The following is a 26,308-nucleotide window of genomic DNA, read 5'->3' as shown; positions in this document are numbered from 1 at the left end:
CACTGCCCATGTCCTGCTGGGGGGCTACAAAGCGGCCCGCAGTTGAAAACGTCTGTCTAGCCTGACCCAATGTCACTCGAGAGATTTTCACGGGCAGCTTGACTTGTCTCTGTTTTCACCTTACTTGATGACTTAAAATTTAACCCTGAGAGAATGAGCTACAAGTGAACTGGTCAGAATGCTCAAATCACTAAATTCTCACCGTCTCCTGCCATAAACTTGACTTTTAGAGACAACTGTTTTAAAACTTGTCGTGAAGTTATGATAACCATTAACTGGGATTCGTTCTGAGATCAGAGTGTGACTGTGTGACTGTGTGACTATGTGATGTCCCTTCCGTCTGTAGCATGTGGGGCTGGTGGTAGCTGGGTGGTGTCTTGCTACTTCCGAGGCTGCAGAATCTTTATACATTTTGAAGAAAATTTAGGTTTTGCTTCCATTAAATAGACCGAAAAGGTCAAAGTTCTGCAAAACTTTTGAACCGTGTCTTCAGCCTGCCTCTCAGTTAACTGAAAAGTGGGATGACCCCAGCAGTCCTGTTATGTCGCACATTCATTGGGTGTCAGGCCTAGTCGGGGTCTGTTTTGTTTATACTCTGGGGGAGTTAGAGCGAGTGGAAGCAAAAGGAACGAATGGAGGTTAGAGCAGGCGAGCTCAGATGGCATTCGGAAGAGTGGCAGTGTGTGGGAGTGGCAAAGGGGGCTTTTTTGGTACCAGTTCAGTTCGGCCTAGTTACTGCGTTCAGGCATGGAGAATAGGCCAGGGTAGAGTGGAAGGTGAGGACCATCTGGGGGGTCTGAGAAGGGCCTTTCTAATGTTGGGAAAACCCTGAGACAGGCTGGCCACAGAGGTGGCTGGTGTTAAATTGGCCCTGCCTTGGTAGCTCTCCATGGTACTTTGAAGCAGTCTGAGGCAGGTGGGTTCTCCCCGTATCCGCTCAGGATCTCGCGGAGCTGATGGGGGTGGCAGCAGGCAGCAGGAGTTCTTTGTTTTGTTTGAAAGGAATTTGTTTTTGCCACCTGTGCACAGTATCCTTCCCAGTCCCGTGGAGTCTTGTTCGTGGTCGGTGTGACTTTGTACTACTTGGGAGAAAACCATATAGCTAGGGCCTCAGAAAAGAGCCCGCTGGCTGTCCACAGTTGGCTTCATCCTTGGCAATCTTGACACTCGGTGCTGTTGCCTAGAACTTGCCGTGAGTCTTAGCCCTGAGTGCATTCCATACTTGTTTAAGAAGCCTCTTGAGGAAAATAAAAAGTGACGCGTGGGCCACCCCATCAGTGACGGTGGCAGGAGGTCCGGAGTATCGGTAGTTTTAAAAAGCTCCACAGATGTTTTACAACACGAAGCCAGAGTCAAAAACCACAGGCAGAAGTTGCAGACTTGCTTCAGGGGCAAGCAGATGTGTTTAATTTGGCCCGCTAAGGAACTTTTGTTTGTTTTTAATTAGGAACCAACATTTAAGAGTTCTGAGATTTCAAGGGGGAGAAATAATCTAGGTTTCTGATTTCTCTTGAAAAGCAGGAACCAGGCTGTTCCAGGGGTCTTGTGCAGTAGTAACAGGTCGCCAGGACAGAGGAGCAGCTGCCGCCCTTAAGATAAGACTGTGGGGCGCCTGGGTAGCTCAGTGGGTTAAAGCCTCTGCCTTCGGCTCAGGTCATGATCCCAGGACCTGGGATCGAGCCCCCCATCAGGCTCTCTGCTCAGCAGGGAGACTGCTTTTAAAAAAAAAAAAAAAAGAAAAAAAGATAAGACTGTGTGCCCCAAATTATAATGTCGAAGATACAGCAAACACATGACATGCATAGGAGAGAACATTAGATGAAAATTGTAGAGGCACTGATCGCAAATATGTAAGACTTGTCTGCAAATAAAGAAAAAGACTTGGAATGCTCAGAATAAAAAGATAGATTGTGTGTCCCCCAGGACACCACAGTCCCCACCGAGTAGTTTGGGATCTGGCCCACTTCCTTCTTTTCTGGCGCCTGCCTGACCTTGGTTGGCATTTGGGTTTCAGCCCTATTGTACCGCCTCTTAGATGCAGCTGTCTCTGCACGTTAGCAGAGAGCCTCAGCGTAAAGCTTTTGACGGTCTGTAATGAATTCGGGATTCACTATCCCCGACTGTTAGCGCTCAGAAAGCAACATATGGCAGCGATTCTCCAAGATGGTCCAGGGGCCCCTGGGAGTCCCCAAGACCTTTCAAGGAGACTGCAGGTTTAAAACTGTTTTCATAACAATACAAAGACATTGTTTGCCCTTTTCACTCCCATTCTCTTGTGAACGGACAGTGAAGTTTTATCCAAAGGTTATAAGAGTGTCATACAGCAGCAGATGGACTGCAGAAGCAGAAAAGTGACTCTAGCTGTCTTCTCTTAAGGCAGACATTGAAGAGATTTGTCAAAATGCAAAATAATGCCAATTTTCTCACTAATTTTTTTGTTTTAAGAATTACTTTTCATAAAATTTATTGTTTAGCTAAGAGTTTACTATTATTATCCTAAAGAAGTTAACGTTTTGGTATTTTTTTAGCTTTAATTTCTAACCTGGGAAGTATCAGCAGCTGTAGCCAACAGCTAAAAAAGCTTGTAGAGAGGCGCCTGGGTGGGTTAAAGCCTCTGCCTTCAGCTCGGGTCATGATCCCAGGGTCCTGGGATCAAGCCCTGATTCGGGCTCTCGAGCCTGCTTCCTCCTCTCTTTCTGCCTGCCTCTCTGCCTACTTGTGATCTCTGTCTGTCAAATAAATAAACAAAATCTTTAAAAAAAAAAAAAAAAAGGAAAAGGAAAAAAAAAACTCATAGAGTCAGTCTCCATAATTTACAAGCATGGAAAGCTGTCTTGAGACCAAGCAGTTTGAGAACTGCTGGCCTGTGATCGCGCAACCCCATTGTAAAGAGCCTGAGCGGAGCCTGTCGTGAGCTCGGCGTGGGTTTCGGCCCCATCTCTCCAACCCAGGGCAGTTTTAACTTGGGACCAACTGGCAGGCCCCGAGTGACTTGCTCATGGCACAGTTGGAAATACCCAGATTGCCTGTCCTTGATTTGCGTCTTACCTCTGCCACGTTCTTGCCCAGGATCTTGGGCAGGATGTCTGACCTCTGTTCCTGCATCTGTAGCCTGGGGATGACGCTGATCAGGTCAGAGGGTCATTGTTCCCAGAGAATGTTTGTCAGGTAACTGACCTACTGGCACGTGCGGATGTGCTCTCAGTTACTAGTGGATGTTGCTCTTGGATTAGATGTCTGGATGGAGAAAAACCTCCTTTTGGATTGTGTTTCTCCACCTCAGTGTTATTGACATGGGGACTGGCAGGGGCTGACCTGTGCCTCGCAGGGTTTAGCAGCATCCCTGGCCTCTACCCACAAGATACCAGTGGCACTGCTCTCCCCAAGTCATGACAAGGAAAAATGTCTTCAGACATTGCCAGATGTCCCCTCCCGGGCAGAATTGCCTGAATTTAAGAACCCCTGGTTTAAGGGAGCCCATTGACCCCCAAGACACTATATTCCCTAATCATTGGACCTACTGCGGTCGTAGTATGTTGCACACATTTAAATGTACAAAGTATGGGGAGGGAGAGAAAAGGTGACTCACAGAAGCTAGTGGGTCACCACAGTTTGTACTGTCTGACCCACTGGGAACTTATTTTGGTGTATAATCTGAGTAAGGGATCTGACTCCATCTTTTTCCAAGTAATTAATGCATAGTTTCTCACCTGCAGCATCGTTAACATTTGGGGGTGGTTTGGAGACCCTCCTGTGCACTAGAGGATGTTGATCAGCATCTCTGGTCTCCATCCACTAGATGCCATTAGCAGTTCCCCCACATTGTGATAACCAAAAATGTCTCTAGACACTGCATAATGTCCCCAAGGGGCAAAGTCACCCCTGGGGGAGAAGTACTGGGTTATGAGATTAAGTAAAACTGTCCAGGAATAGATTATTCGCCAACTAGAATTTAGGGCTCACCCTCCCAGCCTCCGTTTCCACTGTGGCCTTTTGGCAGATACAGAGGCATTGTGGACTCCATATCCCTGTGGTGGAGAAACAGTGTTTTCCATGACCTTCAGCACTGTCTCAGGTTCAACATAAGGACCTTCAGAGAAGCTCTGGATCTAGGCCATTCTATGTCACAGAGACTGAAACCAAAGGCCACATAAGCAGGGAGAGTCAGCTGGTGCAGTGCACCTGCTTCCAGCCCATGCTCGTCCTTTCTGGTGGATCAGTAGCATTGACTTCATGAGCACTTGTTCTCTTCCAAAAACTTACCCGTGCAGGGCCCTGTCCTTGGCTGTCACTCTCAAAGAGAAATAGGTATTTGCAGAGACAGTAGTAGTTCCTCCGTGCGCATGTTTAGAAGGCAGGCCTTGCTTTGTACGGTAAGTTTAAAGTGCTCTTGCTTTAGCTAAACTCCCCCAGGTTTGCTGCACAGAATCTTGGGAATTTGCTGACCCAGAATGAATGCCTGTGTCACATTTGTAATAGAGCGGGAGTGGGGCGCACGGTTCTTGAGAGTTTGGCATTCTCGGGTCGGGAGTGGGGGGAACAGGCTACTCTTTGCACAGAAGGGAAATGATGTAGCATTGATGGTGGTGGCCGCTGGGGGTCTGAGAGTCCAGGGCCTGGATCAGTCATTAGCACCATTGGAGCCTCCCCCCCCCCCCCCCCGTTATGGGCTCTTATTGCCAGACGAGTGGGACTTGATTTAGCTGACCACGTCTGCCCCTGAGAGAGCACTGGGGACTTCCCCCACCCCATTATGGCCCTCTCAGTCTTCGCACAGCTGGGCTGCAGCAGGCCTAGTCTCCAGAATCTGCCCAAATACCCACTTTGCCCGGCTCCATGGCCCAGGACTAGCCCAGGCTGCCATTATCACCGCCACTTGTCACCTGGATGACTCCTGAAGGCTTTTAAGTGGTCCCCTCACATGTGCTGCCTCTGTGAGACCTGTCTTCCCCAGCAGCCCCAGGGAGATCTTCCCCAGGATTTTTTTTTTTTTCAAGATTTTATTTATTTATTTGACAGGCAGAGATCACAAGTAGGCAGAGAGGTAGGCGGGGGTGGGGGAGCAGGCTCTGTACTGAGCAGAGAGCCCGATGTGGGGCTCGATCCCAGGACCCTGAGATCATGACCTGAGCTGAAGGCCGAGGCTTTAGCCCACTGAGCCACCCAGGCACACCTTCCCCAGAATTTTACACGAAACCTTCCTCACACAAACATGGGAAGAATTGCGTGAGGACCACTCACTGACGGTGCGACCCTTTAAAAATATAAACCAGGTCCTATCTTGACTCCTCTGGCTTCCCTTTAAACTGGATAAATCCGGACTCCTCACGGTGGCCCCCTCCCCAACCTCACCTCCTACTTTCCCCCATGTTAGCCTCTAGGTTCTTTCTGTCCGTAGGACTTTTGTACCTGGGATTCTCTCTACACACCATACTCTGCCTTCACCTGCCTTACCCCGGTATGTCCAAGATTCAGATGACACCTTAGGGCGGCCTTACCCAGCCATGCACCCTATAGTGCCCTCCTCCCTACCCTGCTTTATCTTCCTTATCGCACCCCTCTCTCTCTTCCATCCTGTCTCCAGTGCCAGACACAGTGCGTGGCACGTGGTAGGTGCTCAGTAAATCGTGCGGCTGCAAGCTGGGCTTAACTGGTCGGCTTTCCATCAGATCAGGCTTGAGGGATTCGGAGCAAATGAGCATGTGAGTTGTCCCAGCATCTAGGCAGCTTTGAGACGGGGCCAGATTTTGAGGCATTTATCAGTGTTGGGGACCTGGGAGTTGGAGACAGTCCTTGAATCCAAGACTGGTGCTTTAAGGCAGCATCAGTGTTCTTGCAGTCGTCTGGGTATAATTATAATAATGAGCGCAATGCCCAGGTGGCGTCCGACTGCGTGTGCTGGCCACTTCAGCACTTTGTCTGCATCGTTTCAGTTAAGCCTCCCTAGAACTGCCCGGGGTGTGGCACCGTCCCTCTTGGACTATGGGGGAACAGGGAAGGTCTTTTGGGTCGCCTAGGATCCCAGCCGTAGGTGCCTGAGACCGATTTGAATGCGACAAAATCCAGAGCCTGCGTGGCATCAGTTTGCTGCCTCAGCAGAAGCTCTGTGGTCCTGGGATTTGCTTCCTGTGGGGGGGATTTCCCTTGTCTTCCTTGGAGCTTTCCCCCAGGCTTCAGCCCCTTTGATTTCACCTCTTGGCTCTGCCCATGTCGTGCCACCTAGTGGCAAAACAGAAAAGTGCTGCAAAGCTGGTTCTCTGAATTTCTTTCTTTCGGGTGAAATTGCTGACTTTGTAGGACTTATTTAACACGTTTGTGGGGTTTCTCTTGGGTTCAAGGCACAAGAGTGCCCAGAGCACAGGTTCTGTCACAGCCGCTTATAGTCTGGGCGAGTTGGGGGTGGGGTAGGGATTGGATGGTTTGACTGTAGGGCCGTTTTGTGTAGAAGGAAAGAAGGCAGAATGGGGCTTGGCCTTCGGTGGGACCTCAGGGGACCTGAGGCTCCACCAGCTTGGAAGTCAGACTTAGGCTCCTGGTTCCAGCTCTGCCGCTTTCCAGCTTTGTGACTTCAAGCAAAGCACTGTCTGTCTGTCCGAGGCCTCTCCGTCTCATTTCATGATTCACAGATGAGAGATGATAAATAGCATGTAGTCACAGGAATGTGGTGATGTTAAATGTACCTCTAGGTCTAGTAAAGACTGTTCAGCAAATGTGACTCGCTTATTGCTCCAGAGGTATAGGGACGCAGCAGTTAGAGCATTGAAAAGTGGCTTGGATTTCAGGAGATGAAGGTAATGGCAAGACAAAGAGCATTCCAGAAAGAAGTGCATAAAATAAAAGATACCATCATCTCCAGAACGGCCCCCTGTAATCTCCCCGAGACCACTGTAGAGTTGCCTGGGGGAAAACATACTTTACCGAAAAAGGAATTAAGGGACCCACCGCCCTCTGCTAGCTGGGCTGGGTGGCCACTGAGCGTTCAGGACACTAAGATCAAGAGAGGCATCACCTAGCAACAGCATGTTTGAGCTCACTTCCATTCTTTACTAGAGAATTAGTGTGCGAATACAGCTGACACATCAGTGACAAATACACCTTTATGTTGCTGCTCAGAACTGTTTATAATAATTCCCGAGAAAAGAAATGACTTGAAGGGTTGAGATAGTGAGTGTTGTAGGATTAAAGGAGTTGTCACGTCTTAACAGACTGCCGGTTGTGTTGCCAAGATGCGTTCCATATTTTTTGCACAGATAAGAAGATTAAGACACATCAGCCCAGGATTAAAGCTCATTTTACACAAGTACTTTGCTGACATTTTGGTCAAGAATTCCAAGTGGCTTTCCAGATGGGGGCCGTTTCCTGGCAGGTGTTTGAGACATCATTTAGAAGGGGAATAAACAGAACAGGCCAAGATATCCCAGATTTGCTTCTCTGTGTGTTTTCCTGGGCCTCCATAGTTTCTTCTGTTTGGTTTAACGGACAGTCCTTAGAGACGAAGGTTGGAGGCAGCCGCTGGGGGTGTCCGGGCTTGTTGCAGCGCCTGCCCGTAGTCCTGTGCACTTGACTGCTCCCACAGCATGGACAGAACGGGTGTGTGTGTTCAGCCTAGATTCTGCGCATGTTCTGCAGGGCACTGTGTGGTTAAGCCTCTGAAAGATGGAGACGACACGTCTTGTTTCACCATAGAACGTCCACACCTCCGTTCTGTCCTTGACCATCCTAAGGATCCGCTGTTGGCCTGATGGCACCCTGCTCTGAGGCAGAGACGGTCACATGACTTGAAAGCTTCAGGCCCACCCCAAAACTCATCGTTCACCCTCGAGTTTCCTTTGTGCTTTCCTGGAACGATAACTGATAGCTGCTTCTCGGAAGAAAAGAAGACCTGGGTCATAGCTCCAAGGCCCAGCTGGGCGGAACCTAGGGAGGGACGCAAACCCAAGTCCTAGGTTCTCCCTCTGGCCCTTGCACCGGGACGGCGGTGTAGCCCAGATGCATTTAGAGACCTGGCCCCACCTTGGGCCAGTCACTCGACCTCGGAGTCTTCTGTTTCCTTTCCCACCGGTCCGACCTCTCCCCAAAAGCGATTGCCAAGAGTCAGGGCGATGGGTGAACAACGCGTGGAGCTCCTGCCCGACCCGTAAATACACATGCGCCGCCTGCCGGCCCGCATATGAAACCACCCGCAGTTCGGGAAACCCCGCTGGGGAGTGTCCTTGCTGTCACTCACACACACAGGCTGGGAGGAGTCTGGAGCTGGGGTCCCGAGACCTCTGTTATCCTGGAGGTGGAGAAGCATTCTCTTCTATCCCAGGGCCCCCTCTGGGGTCCAGGCCAGTTCTTTGCTCCCCTTCCCTTGCCTGTAGCAGGCAGCAGACACTCCACCTCCTGACCTCACATCTGGACAGCTGCCATCACCCGCCCTGCCCCCGAGAGGTGGTTCTGCGCTGGCTTCCGAGGGAAACATCCTTGCAGCGCCCTTTCCTTTCCCCATGCTTGCTGCCTGGGAGATAGACACACGTGTCCTTTGCGTTTTATGATTTTGTCTGTCAGTCTCAGCACAAAAAAGACAAAACCCTGAGTCTTGGTCCGTGGCCTACTTGCAGGAGTGGTCTGGGAAGCTTAGTGTTTCAATTCTCTCAAGTGTGGGACTGGTTAAAACTCATTCTCCTTTTGAGGTTCTTTATCACTCTTTGAAGGGGTATTTTATGGGCCCTCCCCCCAACACAGACAGCATACAGCAGATTATGGACGTTCCTTTCAGGTGAGGCCTTTTCGGGCCTTCCCACACCTGTACCCAAGGCATCTGAGGATTTTCTCTATGTCCCGGGGCCTCGGCTCAGTTCTGCTTTAGGAGAAGGGCCTGCCTCCTTGGAGCCCCCTGCTTCTGCCCAGAGACTTCTCCCTCCCTTCCCTGTGGGGAGAGCGGTCTGTGGTCCCTCGGATCGGGAAGGAGCCTGCATATCGGGGACCCCTGCCTTCTTTGGAGCCATCTTCAACTCTTTTCCTCAAGAAAGGACCTGCCTGAATGGTGGTCCCCTTCCAGGAGCTTCTCCAGTAGACCTTGCAGTGTCAATGCAGACCTCGGATCCAGCGAAGGGAGGGGCGCACCCTGCTCCTGTGGCTCTGGGCCTGGGTGGTCTGTTTTGTGTCTGTCCTCCAGGGTCTGGAGTCAGCCGGTGTGTTCAAGTGCTAGTAAAGCAGCAGGCGCCCACAGGCACCACCTTGGAGTTGTTCCAGCGCACTTGGCTTTCTGCGCTCTTAGTCTCCGCCATTCCTGCTCACCTGGCTACCTGCTGCCGTCCTTCCGCTTGGATGGTGCTTCCCTCGAGAAGCCTTCCTGGGCGCACTCCTTCTCCACAGCGTGACCAGAGCCTCTGCTCTGCACTCTGAGCCCCTTTTTCACTTCTCCAGAGTTGCAGCGTTCAGCTGGAGACTAATGGCAGCTCTTGGCAGGCAGGGGACATGTCTCTCCATGTCCCCACCATACCCGAGAGGCCAGCATGAGGCCTGGCACACAGCGGGCACTGGGGTGTGTGGCGTTGCAGAAAGTTGCAGTTGCTGAATGAGTGTTAGGATGGAGTCTGTGCACATAGCAAGCTGTGCGTCTGGAGGAGTGGTTCCCAGGCTCCGCTGCGTGGAGCGCGGTGCCCTGTCTGTCGGGACTGGGTCCGCGGTGCCTTCGGGAGCAGGGCCCGCGTGAGGGTGGGGGAAGGGGCACGTGCGGAGAAATCCCAGACATCCGGCGGAGGTATGAAACAAGAGCAGGAATCTTTTTTTTTCTTTTGACAGGGAGAGAGAGGCAGTGAGAGAGGAAACACAGGCAGGGGGAGTGGGCGTGGGAGAAGCAGGCTTCCCGCTGAGCAGGGAGCCTGATGCAAGGCTCAACTCCAGGACCCTGGGATTCATGACCTGAGCCGCCCCCCTCCCCCTGCCAGTGCCTCCAGAGCCCAAATCTGTAGCCTCCCTGCGACTGGGCTTGCCTATCCGTGTTATTACCAGGACTGCAGAGACCAGATCCAGGACAGTCCCTGGCCTTAGGGATTACAGCTGGACTGTCCCATTTTGCATCTTTACCTCACAGGTGGGTGGAGGGTGGCGGGACAGGAGGGAGAGCAGGCCTGTGGGCCAGATGTCGGGGGGCTCACTCCTTTCCGATTCTGGCGTGTCCCCACCCCTGCTGTTTGCCTGGGGGTTCGGGGGCCTTTCCCAGCTGGGGCCTGATCGGCACCTGGCATCCCAGCCGGGCTCAGGCTGGGTGCGGGCTGGCGTGCGTGAGCTGCGCAGGGGCCCGTGGAGGAGGGTGAGGCGGGGTGTGGATGTAGCAGCAGCCACCTTGGCCTTGGCATGCAGCACCATGGAGAGCTGGGATGGGGGCACAGCATCTCCCACGTGCCCCCCAGAGGCGGGGTCATAGTTTGAGGCCACTTGTGCTCCGAGTCTCAGCCCACTTCACACACCAGTTTTGGCCACAGAATACAGAGTACAGTTACATCCACAGAATACAGTTCTCAGGCCTCATGTCAGGGAAGGGATGAGGAAAGAGGGGTTCCCTGATCAAATAACTTTGGACAACATTTGGGTACACAGATTTCTTTATTGTTGATTTTCTTAACCCTTACTATGTGGGTGTCTTGAGCCAGTGCCCCCAGGGAGGGCAGCTTTTTCACAAACTCTAAAGAATTGATTTGATAGGAACAAACTCAAAAGAATTGATTTTATAGGAACAAAACACCTGGTTGAGAGAATCTGGATCGAATAGTTGGCATTTGATTAACATTTTAGTACTTTAGGTCTTCACGTGTCTGGGTCTCTAGAAATCTCTGGTGGTGGTTTTTCCTTCCCTTGTGACTGGCTGGGCTGGGCTGGACTTCAGGCAAGTCACAGAAGCCTCCTTCACTGCTCTGTTCCCTGTCCGTTCCCCAAACCTGGGTTCCAGCTGGCTGAGCGAAGGCTGCTTGTCTGGTACATAACCAGAAGCAGTTCGATGGGAGCCGGTTAAGAGTACAGGCCGAGGCCGCCGGCGTGAGCGTGGGGCAGGCGTACTCGGAATGGGGTGCGCTCGAGTTGGCCTTTTGTAATATCAGTGCTGATTTGCAGCTCATGAACTTCGGCCCTCCTGGAGCCCAGTGGGAGTTAAATCTGTGTGACTGGTGCTGTCTTTGGTGGAGAACCACGGATGCTCGTTGCTGCGGTTTAGTTAGTGGGGTGGGGGTTCGTCATGACCGCCAAACCATCCGTCAGTGAGGGTCGTGGTGGGTCCTGACCTCGCCAGTCCTGGTGACATTTCATTGGCTCCAACTTCCTGCTCGGCGTCTTACGTGTGTGGCTCTGAAGGTACCGCGGTCCGCATAACAGAGGCCTCGCTCCTCTGGGGCTCCTGATCGGGGGGTATATGCGGCCAGTGAGGAGACGGACAAGTCACCCCTGGCGAGCTCCGTGCCCCATGTGCGGACACGCCCATTGCTTTCCATCAGGTATTTGACCCCGAGGTTTTCTGCCCCTGGCTTCCTGTTCACCATTTTTCCCGTAGGGCCTTGCACAGAGTCAGAGCTTAGTGAATGTTTGCGCGAGGACATGGCAGCTGGTGTTACAGGTGTGAGGACCTGCAGAGGGTCTAGTTCAAAGACTTAGTGGACGGCCCTTCATGGAGCACACTGGCCGCTGACACAGAGCTGTTTTGGATGCCGAATCCGTGGTCCCTTAGCCTCCCTGACGACGGGTAGCCTCAGTGTGACCTGTGGTGGGGTAGAAGCCAGGAGCAGGCTCTGGGGGTACGGGGGGCAGCTCAAAACTGGGAGCTTCCTGCAGGGTACGGCATCCGGACCTGAATGAGAAGATGAGCATGTGTTCTGGGCGGAATACCAGACGCATAGTGGAAGCACGGGGCGTGCAGGGGCCAGCCAGCCCTTCAGTGCCACCGTAGGGGTCCGGCCAGGGTGGCCTGTTGGAAGGAGTTCCACGCCTAGTCTGGGGGGCAGTGCTGAGTTTTAAGTCAGTGTCTCACGCCAGGGGTCTGGCTGCTCTGCGAAGGGGGACGAAGGGAGTGAGAGAGCAGAGGTGGAGAAAGGAAGGTCGGGCCTGCGGTAGTGGTGGCTGCAGCCAGGAGTCGGTGAGGGCCTCCGTGTGGGCCTCGCCGGGGATCCAGTGCTCCGGGAAGCTGCCTTCAGAGCTCCCAGCCCATGGCCCTCCCGTGGCCTCTCTCCACCCCCGGCTGAGCACCGTGCCCGCGTGCAGTGCAGTTTTCTTCCAGCAGACGGACCTCTCCCACCTCCTGCTTGGACCCTGCCCTGTGGCTTTGTCCTGCCCCAGAGACCAGAGGCAGCCCAGGCCTCTCTCGTTCGCCCGAATCTCTGCAGCCCCTTCTGGGTGCCTGCGGGTCAGCCGACACAAGAAAGGGCTTCCCCTGCCGTCCACATGGTTCTCCCTCTGTCTCGTCCTTCTTCGATAGCCTTCCTTCCGTCCCTTTCTCCAGTTTATCAAGGCCGAGTGCTGTTGGTAGACCACAGGGCAGCCAAGGAAACAAGGCGCTCTCCGATCCCATGGATTTGATGTCGTAGTAGGGGAGACAGAGCATAAACCCATAACTACTAGTCTATCTGGTGGTGTTACCTCCTGGGAGAGAAAGTGTCTCTGCTTCACTGTGAGGCCAGGCAGGGTTTCTTCTACCGAGTATCATATCGTGTGTTGAAGTCTGCAGCGGCTAGGCCTCGCCTCTCAGGCTGGAGGTTGTTAGAGGACAGCAGCAGTTAAGACAGGCTTAAGCAAAAATCAGCGTGTGTTGGCTTAACTGAAAAGTCAGCGGGGGTGGGGTTAGTTTTAAGCTGTGCTGGCCCCAGGCCTTCCAGCGGTGTCCCCAGGTGTCCCCAGGATTCAGTTTCCTCCTCCGTCTGCAGCTCTGCTTCCCACTGGATTGACACTGGTCCAAAGTCTCTTTGGTGACGTGAGACCGCTCACAACCCCGGGGTTACCTCCTACCAGCCCTGCAGCCCCAGCAGAAACAGCACCTCCTTCCCCGGTCGCTCCAGTAAAAGCCCCATTCACTGTCCGTGGCCTGGCCTTACTCACATGCCATGCTGTCCCCTGGGGCCAGAGTACCAAGTACTCTCCTCCCCGGACCTAGAGCCAGGGGCGAAGGAGGGGTGGTTCCCTGAAGAAATGGGGGACTAGAGGGATGCTGAGCTGGGAGTTCCTGCCCATGGGCCTTCACTCCTTGCCGCTGGCTGGAGTCAAACACAGGAGTGAGCTGGAGGCTGGCTGGTGGGCTGAAGGGCAGTGCCGGGAGCTCGCTGGGCTGCCCTGCGTGGAAGTGATGCGGCCGCGCCCCTGCTGTCCAGAGCGCCTCCCGCATTCCTTTGCTGTCATTCACTGTCTGGCACAGGCACCTTCATTCCCTCCTTCGTCAGGGTTTGTCGGGCAGCACCAGCCCCTGTGCCGGGAGAGGGCTGCTTAGGGAATCACGGCAGTGGGGCAGGCGGCATCTGGGCCTTCCCCATGGGTGAAGGTCGTCCTCCTGCACAGTCCCCCCGCTGGTGGCAGGGGCAGGTGGCAGAGGGCTGTGGATGCGGCTGCCCCTGGACGGGAGGCCGAAGGGGTTGCCTGACAACAGCAGGTGGCGCCACCCTGGGCTCGTCACGTGACCGGACATTTCAAGGATTTCTTCCTTCAACAGCTGGGCAAGATGGACTCGGGATTTTCCAACTCCTTAAATTCTTTTTTTGGCAGGTGATCTCAGAGATCCAAGTGGAATGTCAGGTGCCTCAACCAGGGTACGCTTGCCGAAGGGCATGAGCTGTGTGGCCAAGAGGCGGCCGTCCGGTCCGGTTATCCCCAGGCCACCTGCTGGCCTTGAAATTGGAAAAACCTAAACTAGTCTCCAGCCTTTGAAATTGGGGAGGTGCCACATAAGATCTGACCCCCCCGTGCCTCGTTCCTGCAAGGCCACCGCTCACGGTGCTGGGTGGCGGCAGTGCCCTGGGTGCCCGGCAGCCTGCCGCCCTGCCCACGGCTCTCCCCCAGCCCCGGGCGGGGCTGTTCTCAGCTGCGTCTTGAAACCTTTTTCTTGGTGTATAATAGGCATGCAGAGAAGTGCACATACCCTAACATTAGGTGTCGAGTTTTCACAAACGACATGCCCACACAGCCACTTCAAGAAACCATTTTCTGAGTGATTTGATGTTCTTCGGAGTTGCCAGTTTTATTTTGGGTTTGTTTTTTGTTTTTAACTTATTACAAACAAATGTAGCTTTGTTTACTGTATGACTGTAGTGTTGGGGGGAAAAAAACCAATTTTTCTTTTTGCAGAAAAACCTGCCATTGCTCCGCCCGTCTTTGTGTTTCAGAAGGATAAAGGACAAAAGGTAAGGAAGGGGCCGGTATGTTCTCTCTTCACATGATTACTCTGATTTGTTTTATCCCAGAGGGCTCTCCCAGGTTACGCGGCCAAGGGGGCCAAGGGCGCTTCTGTCTTTCAAGCCACTACACGGAGCTTGAAGGGAAAAGGTCCTGTGGCTTCAAGTTAACCATGTGAGAGGTTAAGACAGGCGTGTGTGGAAAGGGCTCAGATTTCTTGCTTTTAACAGGGGCAGAAAGATCGTTTCTAATCTCTAATGCTTTGTTTTAGAAAGAGTGTGCGTTAGGAAGAGTAGGACAGAGAAGGTAGACGGGAGAGGGGAGGGAGGGAGGAGGGTTGTGGTGGTGAAGGGGGAAGACAGCGCCTCTAAAGATTTTAGGGAGCTACTCTGACCCCCAACCAACTTGGCATAAACTCACTTCGAGGAATTATTAGTTGGCTTGCGTTGTGTATTTACCGTCCATCTTTGCTACACATTGCTTCCCCCTCTTGGATTTTAAATGTCTTGGTTGCCCTGACGTTGGGAATACTTTGCCCAGTTGGTAGCCGTGAGCTAACAGCTTCTTAAAGTCCTGCTCTGTGTGGCCATAGCGCTCCGACGTCTCCTGCGCTGTTTACCTAGAAGTCATTGACGTTTTGGCAAATCAGTGTGGAAGGTCGGGTCGTGTCCAGAGTTCGTTGGTGTTCTGCGGTTGATGCTTCCCAGGCTTTTAAGAAGGACTCTGTCCAGCAAATGGATGGTCCCTCCCACCCCTGCCCCAGGACAGCAGATGTGATGTAATCCCCATTACCAGATTTCAGAGCGAGGGACCAACGTGCTGCGCTGGGTTCTGAGTGTTTTGAAATCCGTTTGCATCTTGTTGATAAGAACAGCATTTTGAGAGAATGCTCTGGTGGATCCCCAGTCCCCTGGCAGGGTGGCCAGCTCTGAGGTTGGGAGCTGCTACTCTGGCGATTTGGGACTCCTAGAAGCTCAGCTGCGGCTCCTAGATCCCACCCCTCAGCCTGAGAAGAAAGACCAGACTTCTGTGCGGCCCACCTTGTCCTGGACTGCACTCAAGTACTGTGCCAGGAAGAGAGCATGTGTGTGTGCAGGGGGGCAGGAGGGAGAAGTCGCTGTCCAACCACCCCCACAAAACGGACCCCCTTTCAGCACACCTTCTGTGTGAGCCAGGGCTGATCTGCTAGGGTTGCTCTCACGTTCAACTTTCCTGTTGTTCATTCTTTTGTGAAAGAAAGAGTCATAACACCCGAGGAAACATTCTTCCTATTCTGTTTCGGTTTTCCAGGTGGTAATTTCAAGACACATCAGCCTCTGCGTCTCCTCTCCAGTGGGCCCTGACCAAGACATACCACTTAATTACATGTGTTTTTATCATTTGTCTTTTGGAGCTTCATCTCCGTGTTCAATTTCTGCTTTAGATATGAAAGTTGCTTCTTTCAGGATTTTGTAGAATTTTGAATTTTATTATGATCTTTTGAACCACTTTTAAACGGGTCAGCAAACTAATAAGACCTGCCATCACCGCCTGTTTTTATAAATAAAGTTTGGCACACAGCCATACCCACCTGTTCCCCATAGCCGAGGCTGCTTTCCCTCTGTGACAGCAGAGTGAAGTAATTTGGATGGAGACATACGGCCCACAGAGTCAAAAATAGTTAGTGGCTGACCCTTTCTTTATAGAAAAAGTTTGCCAACCCCAGACTTAAAACAAGCAGTAGGAATTAATAATTCTTTAAACCTGAAACTTGTGGACAACCAGCAGGACAAAACTCTAAAATGTAATATTTGGCTGAATTTAAAATATTTTTTAAATTATATCCACATCAGTACTATTTTCACAACTGAGGCGGTCCTTGTCTGTGACCTTGTAATTCAGAGGCTGACTTGTGTGTGTTACGTGCGAAAGGTTGGGGCGAAGTTGCATCCAAAGAGTAGCTGGGAAACTGCTCGTGGTCATCTTAAAATGTGCAGATGTAGTTCTTATCAAAATACTGACTCAGAGCCAACCCTGAACAGGCTTCTAAAAATAACTGCTCTCCGGCTCTTCAGGGTTCAGCCCTGCGCTCCTGTCGTGCCTCTGGGACAGCACCGCCAGCAGGACACGGGGAACCTCCGCGTGTTTACAATAAAGAGGAGCCTCCCGAGAACTGTCCACCCGGGCGGCTCTCTGAGCTGCTGGGTGGAGAGTGGCCAGGCAGAGACGGAATCTTCCATTCTTTCTCTGCTGCTAGGACAGCTCAGAAGTAAGAGAGCAAGCTGCGTTTGTTTCTCCTCGGCTTCCCGTTTCCAGGGAGATGGGCAGGCAGAGCTGCAGGCAGCAGCCGTGGCACTTCAGACAGAAATGGGGGTTTGAGCCTCTTTCAGGTCCCGTGTCTCTCACTGACCTCTAGCCCGTCTGCCCCTCAGCCTGCAGAGGCAGAGCAGGGAGCAGGCTGCACGGGCTGCCGTGCCTCGCTGCCCCTTTTCTCTTCAACTTTGTATTTCGAAAACATTCAGGTACTCAGAGAAGTTGAATGAATGGTATTGTGGACACTTGGGTGTCCCTCATCAGGCCTCACCAGTGACATCTTTGTCGTAAGTGCCAGAAGCGCACGACTCCAGGTGGCCCTCATCTGCTGTTTCTCCTCTGACTCCTCCTGTCGGCGGCTCCCGGGCTCTCTGTGGCCCCAGTGCTGCTGTCACTCCTAAGAAAACGATCGTGAAGTCAGAAGTGTCCTTTAGCGTATATAGTCCATTACCGTGTTGTCCGGTCACCAAAATGTTCTTTACAGCTGTGTCTTGAGCCATTTCTTGATCCACAGTGATCAGGAAGTCCTGCCGTCAGCTGTGGGACCACCGGCTTCCCTTTCAGCGAGGGGGCTCTGAACCAGCCAGTGGGCTGCCCTTCAGAGCTCGTGGCCCCCCTGCCCAGGAGATACTCCACAGGCCCCAGTGTTATTACTGAGTCCTGACTGAGGTAAAAGATTTGAAATCAGAAAAAAAATGAAGCCGTTAGCCCAGGTGTTTTGTTTTTGTTTTTGTTCAGTAGCAAAGCCACGTGGCGTTTTCTGTCCTTCCCTTCCAAGGCCCAAGTTGCATTTATAGCAGGCTACGGATTCCCCCATTCCCTGTTCCCGGTTAGAGAAAACGATGCACAGTTTGAACTCCAGTCCTGATGCCTAAATGCCCGTCCCAGAGCCCTGCTGACAGTGCGCCATTTCCCGTCCTTCCTTGCGTGTTCTCACGCTTCCTCAAGAGGGCGCTCTTCGTGAACCGCTTGCATTTATGCATTTAGGGTTTTAGTGGCAAAGTGAAATTTTTTTCCCCCCTTAACTGCCTTGCATGGAAACGGTTTTGTGTTTTGTTTTGTTTCTTTTCTTTTTGATGTGAAGAGACTTCGAATCTTAGAAGGTGGTAGTTTCATTGACTGTGACGACTGTTTCTTCCGGATACTTTATCTTCCAAAAGCTTACTCGTCTGAACAGGTGAGGTCTCACGCGCAGGGTGTTGTCTGTTTGTGAGAAGGACAGAAAGCCGTTGCAGAAATGCTGTTGAGCAGGAAGTAAGGCTTCCTGAAAGCGCTGTCACAGAACGTCTAGACCTCCTCTGGAAGCCTACTGTTGATGTAACAAGCCTCTCCTGTGTGCTCCTGTTTGTTTTTGGATTTTTGTCAGCCATGTGAATTTCAGGATGATGTCAAAAGCGACCAAAATCTTGATGTCTGATTTTAACAAGCATGTTGAGGAACTACAGGTCCTGTCTTGGTTCTCTAGCGCTCACTTTTCTTGTCCAGCAAAGTCACTCGGACCCAGGTAGAGACTGCTGGGATGGCGTCCGTGTTTCTTTTTGGTCCTCTAGTTTGGACTGCATCTCGAGTTCGGCGCCACCAGGGCACTTGAACGCTTGCACTCGAAAAGCAGGGGTTAAAAAAAGAAAATCCCCTGTGGTTCCAATTAGAGATAGGCCAATTAGGCCGTTTTCCATAGAGCTCTGGGTTTAATTTTTCTCTAATCAGGTTTTGGTGCATGGACCAACCTTCATGTCCTGAGTAGGTTGGAGGAACATCTTGAGAAGAAAGGCCTTTGTGCTTGTGGATCTCCCCTGGATAGGAAGAATAGATTTTGGTGATTTTTTAGGTGTGTGGATGAGTTAACATTTTGTTTCTTTTGCCTTCCTCAGAATGTTTGAAAGTTCTCTTAAATCCTCTTTACAGAGTTCCTTTCATCCATCAGGCTCACCTTTAGGAACTAGCCCCCAAGCCCCATCTAAAGAGGTTTTAGTCACTTCACACTCAGAAGAAACACAGCCAGGTCTGTGGAAAGACAGGGCAGCCACGTAATGAAAAAAGCGGGAGAAATGGCTTCAATGTTGCTGACGGTGCCGAGCAGATCTGGGGACCGGAGCCTCTGTGTTCCAGGACACAGTCTTCTTAACCCATTCCTCAAGAAAGGAGTCGACCACAGGGCTCTGGGTCCACGGGATCCCCTCCAGAGTCCCGGGAACCACCTCGAAGGATGCTAGGGGTGTTGGACTTCCAAGGACAGACTTCCAGAACCAGCTTTCTCTTGCCCTGGCTGTTTTCTAAGTACACCCTTGCCGAGGCGTTCAGGGTGAACGTGGGAGAATCCTAGGCCAAGGGGCTCCTTCTTCCAGCTGAACTCTCCGAGTGTCTGCCAGCTGGCTTGGTCACCACACATCAGCACTCACTGAGTGCCGAGAAAGCGTTGCCTTGATCTCAGGTTTAAGCAGAACAAATGGAAAGCTGCGGGAAGCACTCTAGCAGAATGCAGAAGCGTGCGGACCCTCCGCGCCCTGTTTTGTAGCTGTGTGCTATTCCAGGCCTGCCTTCCCCTCCTTGGTGGACAGAAATGGTGCTGAGGGCCAGCTTTCCCCATCAGTATTCTTGCCGAGATGGGTCCTTAACCCCTAGGGACAATCAGACATGATCGCCCCTGTCCCCCTCTGATAGAGCCTCTGCCCCCATTTTGGTCACCACGAGTGTTGTTCCTCACGCACAGCCCATAAGCACCGTAGCTCCATGCTGCCTGCTTTTCAGAAGGGGGCCCAGGCCTCCTGCAAAGTTACACCGCAGCCAAATCCACGTTCATTTTCCGTTCTTCCATTCTGGAGGGCCAGTTTTGTGGAGCAGAACAACAGCACGTGCCAGCTTTCTTGGCTCGTCCTCCTAGGCAGGAGCTGCTGAAGTCTGAGCGTCTCCAGCCCTTTGACCCCTGCCCACCCCCGTCCCATGTTGTGGCCTGTATTTACATTGAAGGAAAATTGTCTTTTTTGCTCCCAGTCCTCTGCAGAGCAAAAAGACTTGTCGGATTCGGGAGAGGAGCCTCGGGGGGAGGCTGAGGCCCCCCACCATGGCACGGGTCACCCCGAGTCAGCTGGTGAGCATGCCCTAGAGCCTCCTGCCCCCGCTAGCGCTTCCGCCAGCACTCCTGAAGCCCAGCTTCTTCCTTTCCCGCGAGAACTGGCAGGGGTAAGTCCGCCTCCACCCGGCGCTCCACAGCCTGGGGGTCCCAACCCAGATCAGCCCCTTTCCCTTCGGGTTCCTCAGATCCAGACCCTAAACCACAAGCAGCTGATGATAACTGAAAAGGTGGTCACGATCTCTGCAGCTCCCTTTAATTCTTGCTGCCAGAAAGTCAGGACAGATGGAGTCCCCTTTTACACAGAGACTTTCGGAATGGGGGCATATGTACACCCATAGCAAGAAGCTAATCCTGTTTCCTGACAGAGACATGAGGGGTCGAAAGAGGGATTGAATAATGGGGTAGAACCTTCCAAACCAAATTCGACCCCCTCTCTGTCCTTCCGTGGTTCTTTGTCCTCTCCCTGAATTTGGGCATTCAGGTTCAGGGTCTTAGAAACACCAGAAGCCCCAACTTCCTTGATCTAGAGGAAAAGGAGCTGTCTCAGGCAGACTGCTTTGCGAGACCAATTGTGTTTGGACTGTGGTTAGGCTGTGAACTGCTTGTCTTCAATCAAAGCAGGAAGAAGAAAGGACTCTTCCTTTGAATCCAGAGGGAATCCCTTGAGCCCTTTATCTTTGTATTGAGAAGGCTTTTGAAGATTATAGGTGGAGAAGATTGTGAACTCTCGAGAACAAGAAATGTCTTGAGTGTTTGGAGGTTGATAAAATGGGAAAGGTAAACATCATCCTACATTCAGGATTGAAAACCATGTGGGTGCCTAAGCCCCCCCATTCTCGTGGCAGGGAAAAATGGCTCCCAGGCAAGCAAACAAGGGGCCCTGCTGTGCACACCAAGCACTGGGCAGCCATCCAAGGCGTCACAATCCCAGACATCAGTGATCCCCTGTGTTCTTAAGGAAATCATTAAAATTCAGTAACAGCCCCCAAACCCTGGGACACCCAGGAAGAAGTGAAGGTGAGGCTGGGGGCCAATTTTAACATTTTGGAGAGGAGGCAGTGTGTGGTGGGAAAAGAAGGAACCGTCTCTGCCACGTGCCAGGTAGGAGTGAGGGGGCATACAAGTGGGATACTCGTGGCATACAAGTGGGTTTGGGCCCAGTAAAGATTCCAGCCAGGAGGCACTCACACCAAAGTGTCGTAGGGGCGCAGCCCTCATGAGAGCACTAGAGTGACAGAGCAGGAATGAGGAGGTGATCGCTTTTTCAGTCCGGGGCCAGGCAGCTCCGGGAACCTTCTTCTGAGTCGGTATTATGAGCACAGGAAATCATGTTCTCAGTTCCCGGAAAACAGATGAACTTCAGGTGGATCTGCCCAAGAGGCTCAGGGCGTTTTGCGGCTGCCTGGTTTGAACAGCACGCTCAGAGAGCAGCCTCGGACCAAAGGGGCTAAGGGCTTTCAGTTGCGAGTAGCAAACGGGTAGGTCACAGAGGTTGTGGCCCAGCAGCTGCTGCTCCAGAGGCACCTGGGGGGGGGGGGTCTCACCTTCTGCTTGTGGCTCGGCCAGATGTGGATTTCTGAGGCCTAGCCAGTGGGACTTGACTTCTCAGTTCCTGTGGACTTTGGGTCAGAGGCTCTAATCCCAAGAAATTCAAACCATCCCCAGCCCTGCCCTGCAAAGTCAAGTGTTAACAGTCGGGAACCTCAGGATGGGTTGTGGGTCACTGTAGGACGAAGTCAGGACTGTGGGGGGGATGACTGTATCAGCATAGCGGTAAAGGCCATGCGCATGACATACGCACGTGCTCTTTGCTTTTAGCTCTTGTAACTGTAGGAGTCCCCAGTCCCGACAGTGCCACTGTCACATCATTTGGTGACAGCTCTGAGCCAACCAGGGCTCACTGCCTTGGGCTTTCAGTGCAAAAGACTCCAGCTTGTTGCCACTGACTCCCATTAACCGGCGTTCTTTAGTGTTTGGGTGCGTTCAAGGCAAATTAAGTGTTTTTTTTAGGTCAATTAGGGCATAACTCAAGACCAATGGAACCCGATCCCAGCTTCCTCTCGGGCTGCCGCATTTCTTTGGGTAGCTCGGACTGGTCGCTTTTGCAGCCAAACAGATTGGGATCTCGCCCCCTACCACAGTGGAATGCAGCAGAGCGCCCGCTCTCACCCGGCCAGTCGCGCCCGCACGCTCACTCTGTTCTTTACTGCGGGATCCCCGGAGGGAACGTAAAGCCGGGGCTTCTCTGTAATAAATCGTGGCCCGCTGAACTGGTGCGGACAGAGGGCGCGCTCATCTTTCAGTCTCCCCAGACGCTGGCCGTCGAAGACTCAGTGCCGGGAACAAGCCTCTATATATCAGACCTCCTGGCTCTCAGAAGACAGCTTGGAGAAGACCAGACCGCATCCAGATGAAGCTCTCTGATCCAGAGAAAGCAGGCAGCTCTTAGTGCTTACTGCGAGCCTGGCTTAAGTCCCCTGGACTGAAGCTCAGAGCCTAAGCCCTGTGGAGCCTGCAATGTGTTTGTTAGACCCACCAGGAAGCTTAGACAGGTTCTGGCACCAGACCCCTGGCTGGACAGCTTCCCTCATCTTCCAGCTTCTGCTCGGGATTTGACCCGCGTTCTGCTCCCACCCAACATTCAGAGCTTTGGAGGCCACCGCTCTTTTTCTTTCCCGGTGTCTGCCTTTTTGGGCAGAACTTCTGAGCTGGTCATCTGGGAATGACCAGTGGTCCATTTGAAGACAGGGACAAGTCAGCAGGCTCCTCCCGTGGTTGATTTTTCGTCCCGGGCATCCATTTTCCTGCAGCCACAGACAGCGGGCTTTATAACCGGTCAGTCCATATCGAGATCACTGAGGCCCAGGCAGACCAAATGGGGGTCTGGCGTGGTCTTGTTTTCTGGTCTTGTCTGGGAAGTCAGGAAGGCCCCAGGTGCTGTTCATTCCCGCTCACTGTCCCTGTGTGTGTCCCTGTGTGTCAGCTTCTGAGACACAGCGTCCAGCTCCATTCCGCCCCCCTGGACTGGCCTGGCACCTTGGTCCTCCTTGAGGCCACACCATGCGGGCCATGTTCTTCCAGGGTTTGGGAGGGAGGGACGGAATCCTTGAGAAATGGTAACGATCGTCAGTTTTCAGTTTCATTCTCTGCGAAGAACTGAAGCTGCCCACATCGGCCGTTCCAGGCCCCCATTCTGGGTTAGATGTTACCATCTGTTTCATACTGGGCAAGGATGTGCACACCCCACAACGTGAGCCGCTCCCCCGTGGTTCCCGTGGCTCTGAGGAGAGTGGGCTGCTACTCCTGCCGTTCTCCCCTGCCCCAGCCCCAGCCCCAGCAGCCGCCAGCGTGGGGCTTTGCATCTTCTGTAAGCCCACTCTGCTCGTTCATGCTTCCTGACACCAGGAAGTGCATGAACGGACTCTCCTTGGGCTGCTTTCTTTGTTGCCTCCTTATGTAAAAGTTGGTTTGGAGCATGTTCGTCATGGTGTCCCAAGCGGGCGCTGACCCCAGTGTCGCCTGGGTATCGTCCCGAAGCCCTAATCTTCACAGAGGTGGATTCTCGTGTGGGAGGAGGCAGAGGCGGAAATGGGGCTTTGACACCTGCTTCCGTGCTGGCTCCTCTGCAGAGAGGAATCCCGGAAGCCTGCTCTCAGAGTCCTCTTCACATGAGAGGCCGTGGCCGTGGCTTTGGATGCAGACTTGCAGGCTCTGAGGGTTGGCGGCTATAGGACGTACCCCGTGTGTATCCCAGGCATTGTTCTCAGCTGACCCCGGAGTGGCTTTCTCCCTCGCTTGGGGTGAGGGGTGGCCCCCGACCACCAGGCTGCTGGGTTTGCACAGAGCGTGTGTGGAGCCAGCATTGGCCTCGATTGGGGCCGGGGTGGCGTAAAGGGGAGTTGCTTCACCCCAGACCTTTCCCTGTTGGGGGAAAAGACAGCACAAGACACTAAGACAGCGAGCACAGACCTTCAGTGCGGTGCGGGGGATGGGAGGTGCAGACATCAGACTTCTCACGCCGGCCACTGTTGAGGATTTCTGAAAGAGTCGGTGTATCCACAGGCAAGCAGAAATGACTTCTCGTACATTCTGTCTCCTTGCTTCCTTGGGCTAGCTCCTTTTGAGGAAAGTTGCTGGCATCAGTTTCCTCACTGCTTCTGAGTTAGCTAGTTCAGACCGCACAGGAGATTCCAGCAGCTTCTGGAAGGTTCTCCCTGGTGGTGCAATTTCCTGTGTTGTCCTCCCCTGGCCTTGGCCTCTTAGCCTTTCCGGGACCAAGAGGCCAGTCACACACATGCCTCTTAGAAGAGATTTAGAGTGTGGGTTTGAGGGTCTCCTGGATTGAATCTTGTCTGGCCAGGAACTTTCCTTCTCCAGGTCACTGAAGGAGCTATGGGCCACTCGGGCTCCATTTGTACAGTGAATACATGCCGATCATCTCTGTGCACAGCCTCCTGGGGGTTGTGCGCCTGAGCTGTGAGCAGAGCAGCCAGATGGACACAGTAGATCATTTCCAGCTGGTACACAAAACAGGCTAGCGAGGCCTGAGGGAGGCTGGGCAGTGAGGTGAGAGAAGCAGCTTCCACTCGCCGGTGGTAGGGCAGCGAGGGAGCACGGGTTCACCCTGGCGGAGGCTGGGAAGGGCCTTGGCGAGGCCAGAAGTGCGCTCCCGGCCTTGGGGGTGGCACACACGGAAAGGACATGGAGGCAGGAGCAGTTCTGGCGTGCTCAGAAGCCAGGAGGGAGACAGGCTGCGGCGGACACAGACAGCAGGGGACCCAGAGGCCTCAGCTGCTGGTCTGGGCCCACTTCCAGGGAGGGACCCCTAGCACTCATCAAGTTCTAAAGGAAACTCAGATTCCTGGGAGATTTGGGGTGTTGTTGGCATAGATAAGAAAGTTACGTGCCCCTAAGAGCTCCAAAGTATACAGAGCTAAAACGGACAGAACTGAAGGGAGAAGAAACAATTGGGTCATAACCTTGGAGAGCTCAGCACCATACTTCGGTAGTCAGTAGAGCATCCGACTGAAGGTGGAGAAGAGAGAGGGCCTGGACAGCACTCTAATCTCAGCTGGCCTAGTGAGCCGTCTGCCCTGGGGAACGCCAAGGGCACTGTGCCGCAGAGCGCCCGGGACATCCTGAGGTCAGCAGACCATTCGCTCGACCACAAAACAAGTTTTGATAAACTTAAACTGACTGAAATCATGCCAGGTCTTTTCCAACCACAGTGGAATGAAATCAGAAATCTAGATTTCTGGAAATCCACACACACGGAAATGAGCCCTGCTAGCCAGCAGGGCAAAGCGAAGGTAGGTGTGGCAGTGTCTTGGGGTTGAGGTGGGGGAGGCGTACGCTTTTTGGCAGCTGAGGAAACAGGAAGCTAGAGTCTGGCGAGGTTTCAGGGCCGCTGTTCCGTGTGTAACACGGGGACCCATGCCTTAGCGGCATCTCTGAGGCCCACAGAGGGCTGCAGTTTGTGTCCCTTTGCTGAACAAATTCCAGGTGAGCTCCTGCTGTGGGCTGGGCCCAGTGCCCTCTCGGAACTCGAGCTATTGGGGACCCTGGCTCAGGTGACGCTCATCAGAGGGAGAGGTGCAGGGGGCAGGACTGAGGGGTTCTCATGTGAGAAGCCAGGGAAGAGCGAGCAGAGGGAAAAGTCAGCTGACGAGGGAGTGGTGTCGACAAGGCCATTTCAGGATCCGAGAGGTCGCTGTCGAAGTGGCAGATCCCACGGGATCCAAGAGGCTGTCACTTGTGGGACTGGGATCTTACTGAATGACAGGAGAGGGGCCAGTAGCCATGGGACCGGAGCTGGGAGTGGGCCCAGCCACTGTGAAGGAATAGGAAGGGGGTGCCAGATGACTGCACCTCAGGGATGTCCCCCAAGGAAGGGGGCAGTCCCGAGAGAAAAGGCCTGCTGTGGCTTGGCTCTGTGTTACTAGATGCCACCCCAGGCCTGGACCCAGGGAAAGGAAAGCGCGGCCAGAGTATGGGTCTCGGCATCACCGCCAACACTTAGTCCTGGGCTCGGGACCGTCTTAACACCCACCTGGGTCGCCCACCCTGACCCCTCATCTGGGTTCCTGGGGACATGACTCCATATCCTGACTTCCCAGGGGCATAACATCCAGCAGAAGTGAGCTTGCTGGGAGAGCCCCACCCCCTCACCCCGCGGCGGTCCACGTGTCCGCCTTGGCTGGGTGTCGGGTCAGATGGAAGGCTGCCTCACCTGCTTACCTCTCTGGCCCGTCCATCTCCCTGCGGCGGAGGTGCTGGCACCCCCGTTTCCCAAGGAAGGAAACAGAAACCTGTGTGAGCGAAATGATTGACCCGAGGTGTACCTTCAGGTGTCAGAGCTGGGCCTGCCAGGGGCTTGAGCACCTTTGTGCTCTGTCTCATGGACCCGTCGCCGGTCAGTGCCCAGCTGGGGCACAGCGGTACCTTCACAGTCGCCCTGAGGAGGGTTGGCCCCTGTTCTGTTAGGAGGGGTTTGCGTCCCAGGCCAGCCTTCTGATCCCCCCTGGCAGGCGTGGGGGCAGCAGGCCTCACCCTTTCACAGAGGCTTGCATTTCTGACTCAAACCCAAGTTGTTGG

The 26,308-nt window shown here is 53.3% G+C and overlaps 1 protein-coding gene across 10 annotated transcripts in view; it reads left to right on the top strand.

The window, feature by feature from the left end:
* RANBP3 (RAN binding protein 3) overlaps positions 1-26,308 on the top strand; it is a 54,376-nt gene that overhangs the window by 5,872 nt on the left and 22,196 nt on the right. For 6 of the 10 annotated variants that reach the window (XM_032307726.1, XM_032307746.1, XM_032307736.1 and 3 more), the window contains exons 2-3: positions 14,302-14,357; positions 19,633-19,821. In XM_032307726.1, the coding sequence (XP_032163617.1) occupies positions 14,302-14,357; positions 19,633-19,821 (245 nt within the window). Of the gene's footprint in view, positions 1-14,301; positions 14,358-19,632; positions 19,822-20,335; positions 20,492-26,308 lie in introns of those variants that run through there. The other 4 variants (XM_032307784.1, XM_032307753.1, XM_032307762.1 and 1 more) reach the window with 2 other exon arrangements.

The sequence above is a fragment of the Mustela erminea genome, chromosome 1, assembly GCF_009829155.1.
Source record: "Mustela erminea isolate mMusErm1 chromosome 1, mMusErm1.Pri, whole genome shotgun sequence".
Lineage (NCBI taxonomy): Eukaryota > Metazoa > Chordata > Mammalia > Carnivora > Mustelidae > Mustela > Mustela erminea.
Note: the sequence above shows the minus strand (reverse complement) of the source record. Positions and strands in the feature narration are given on the sequence as shown.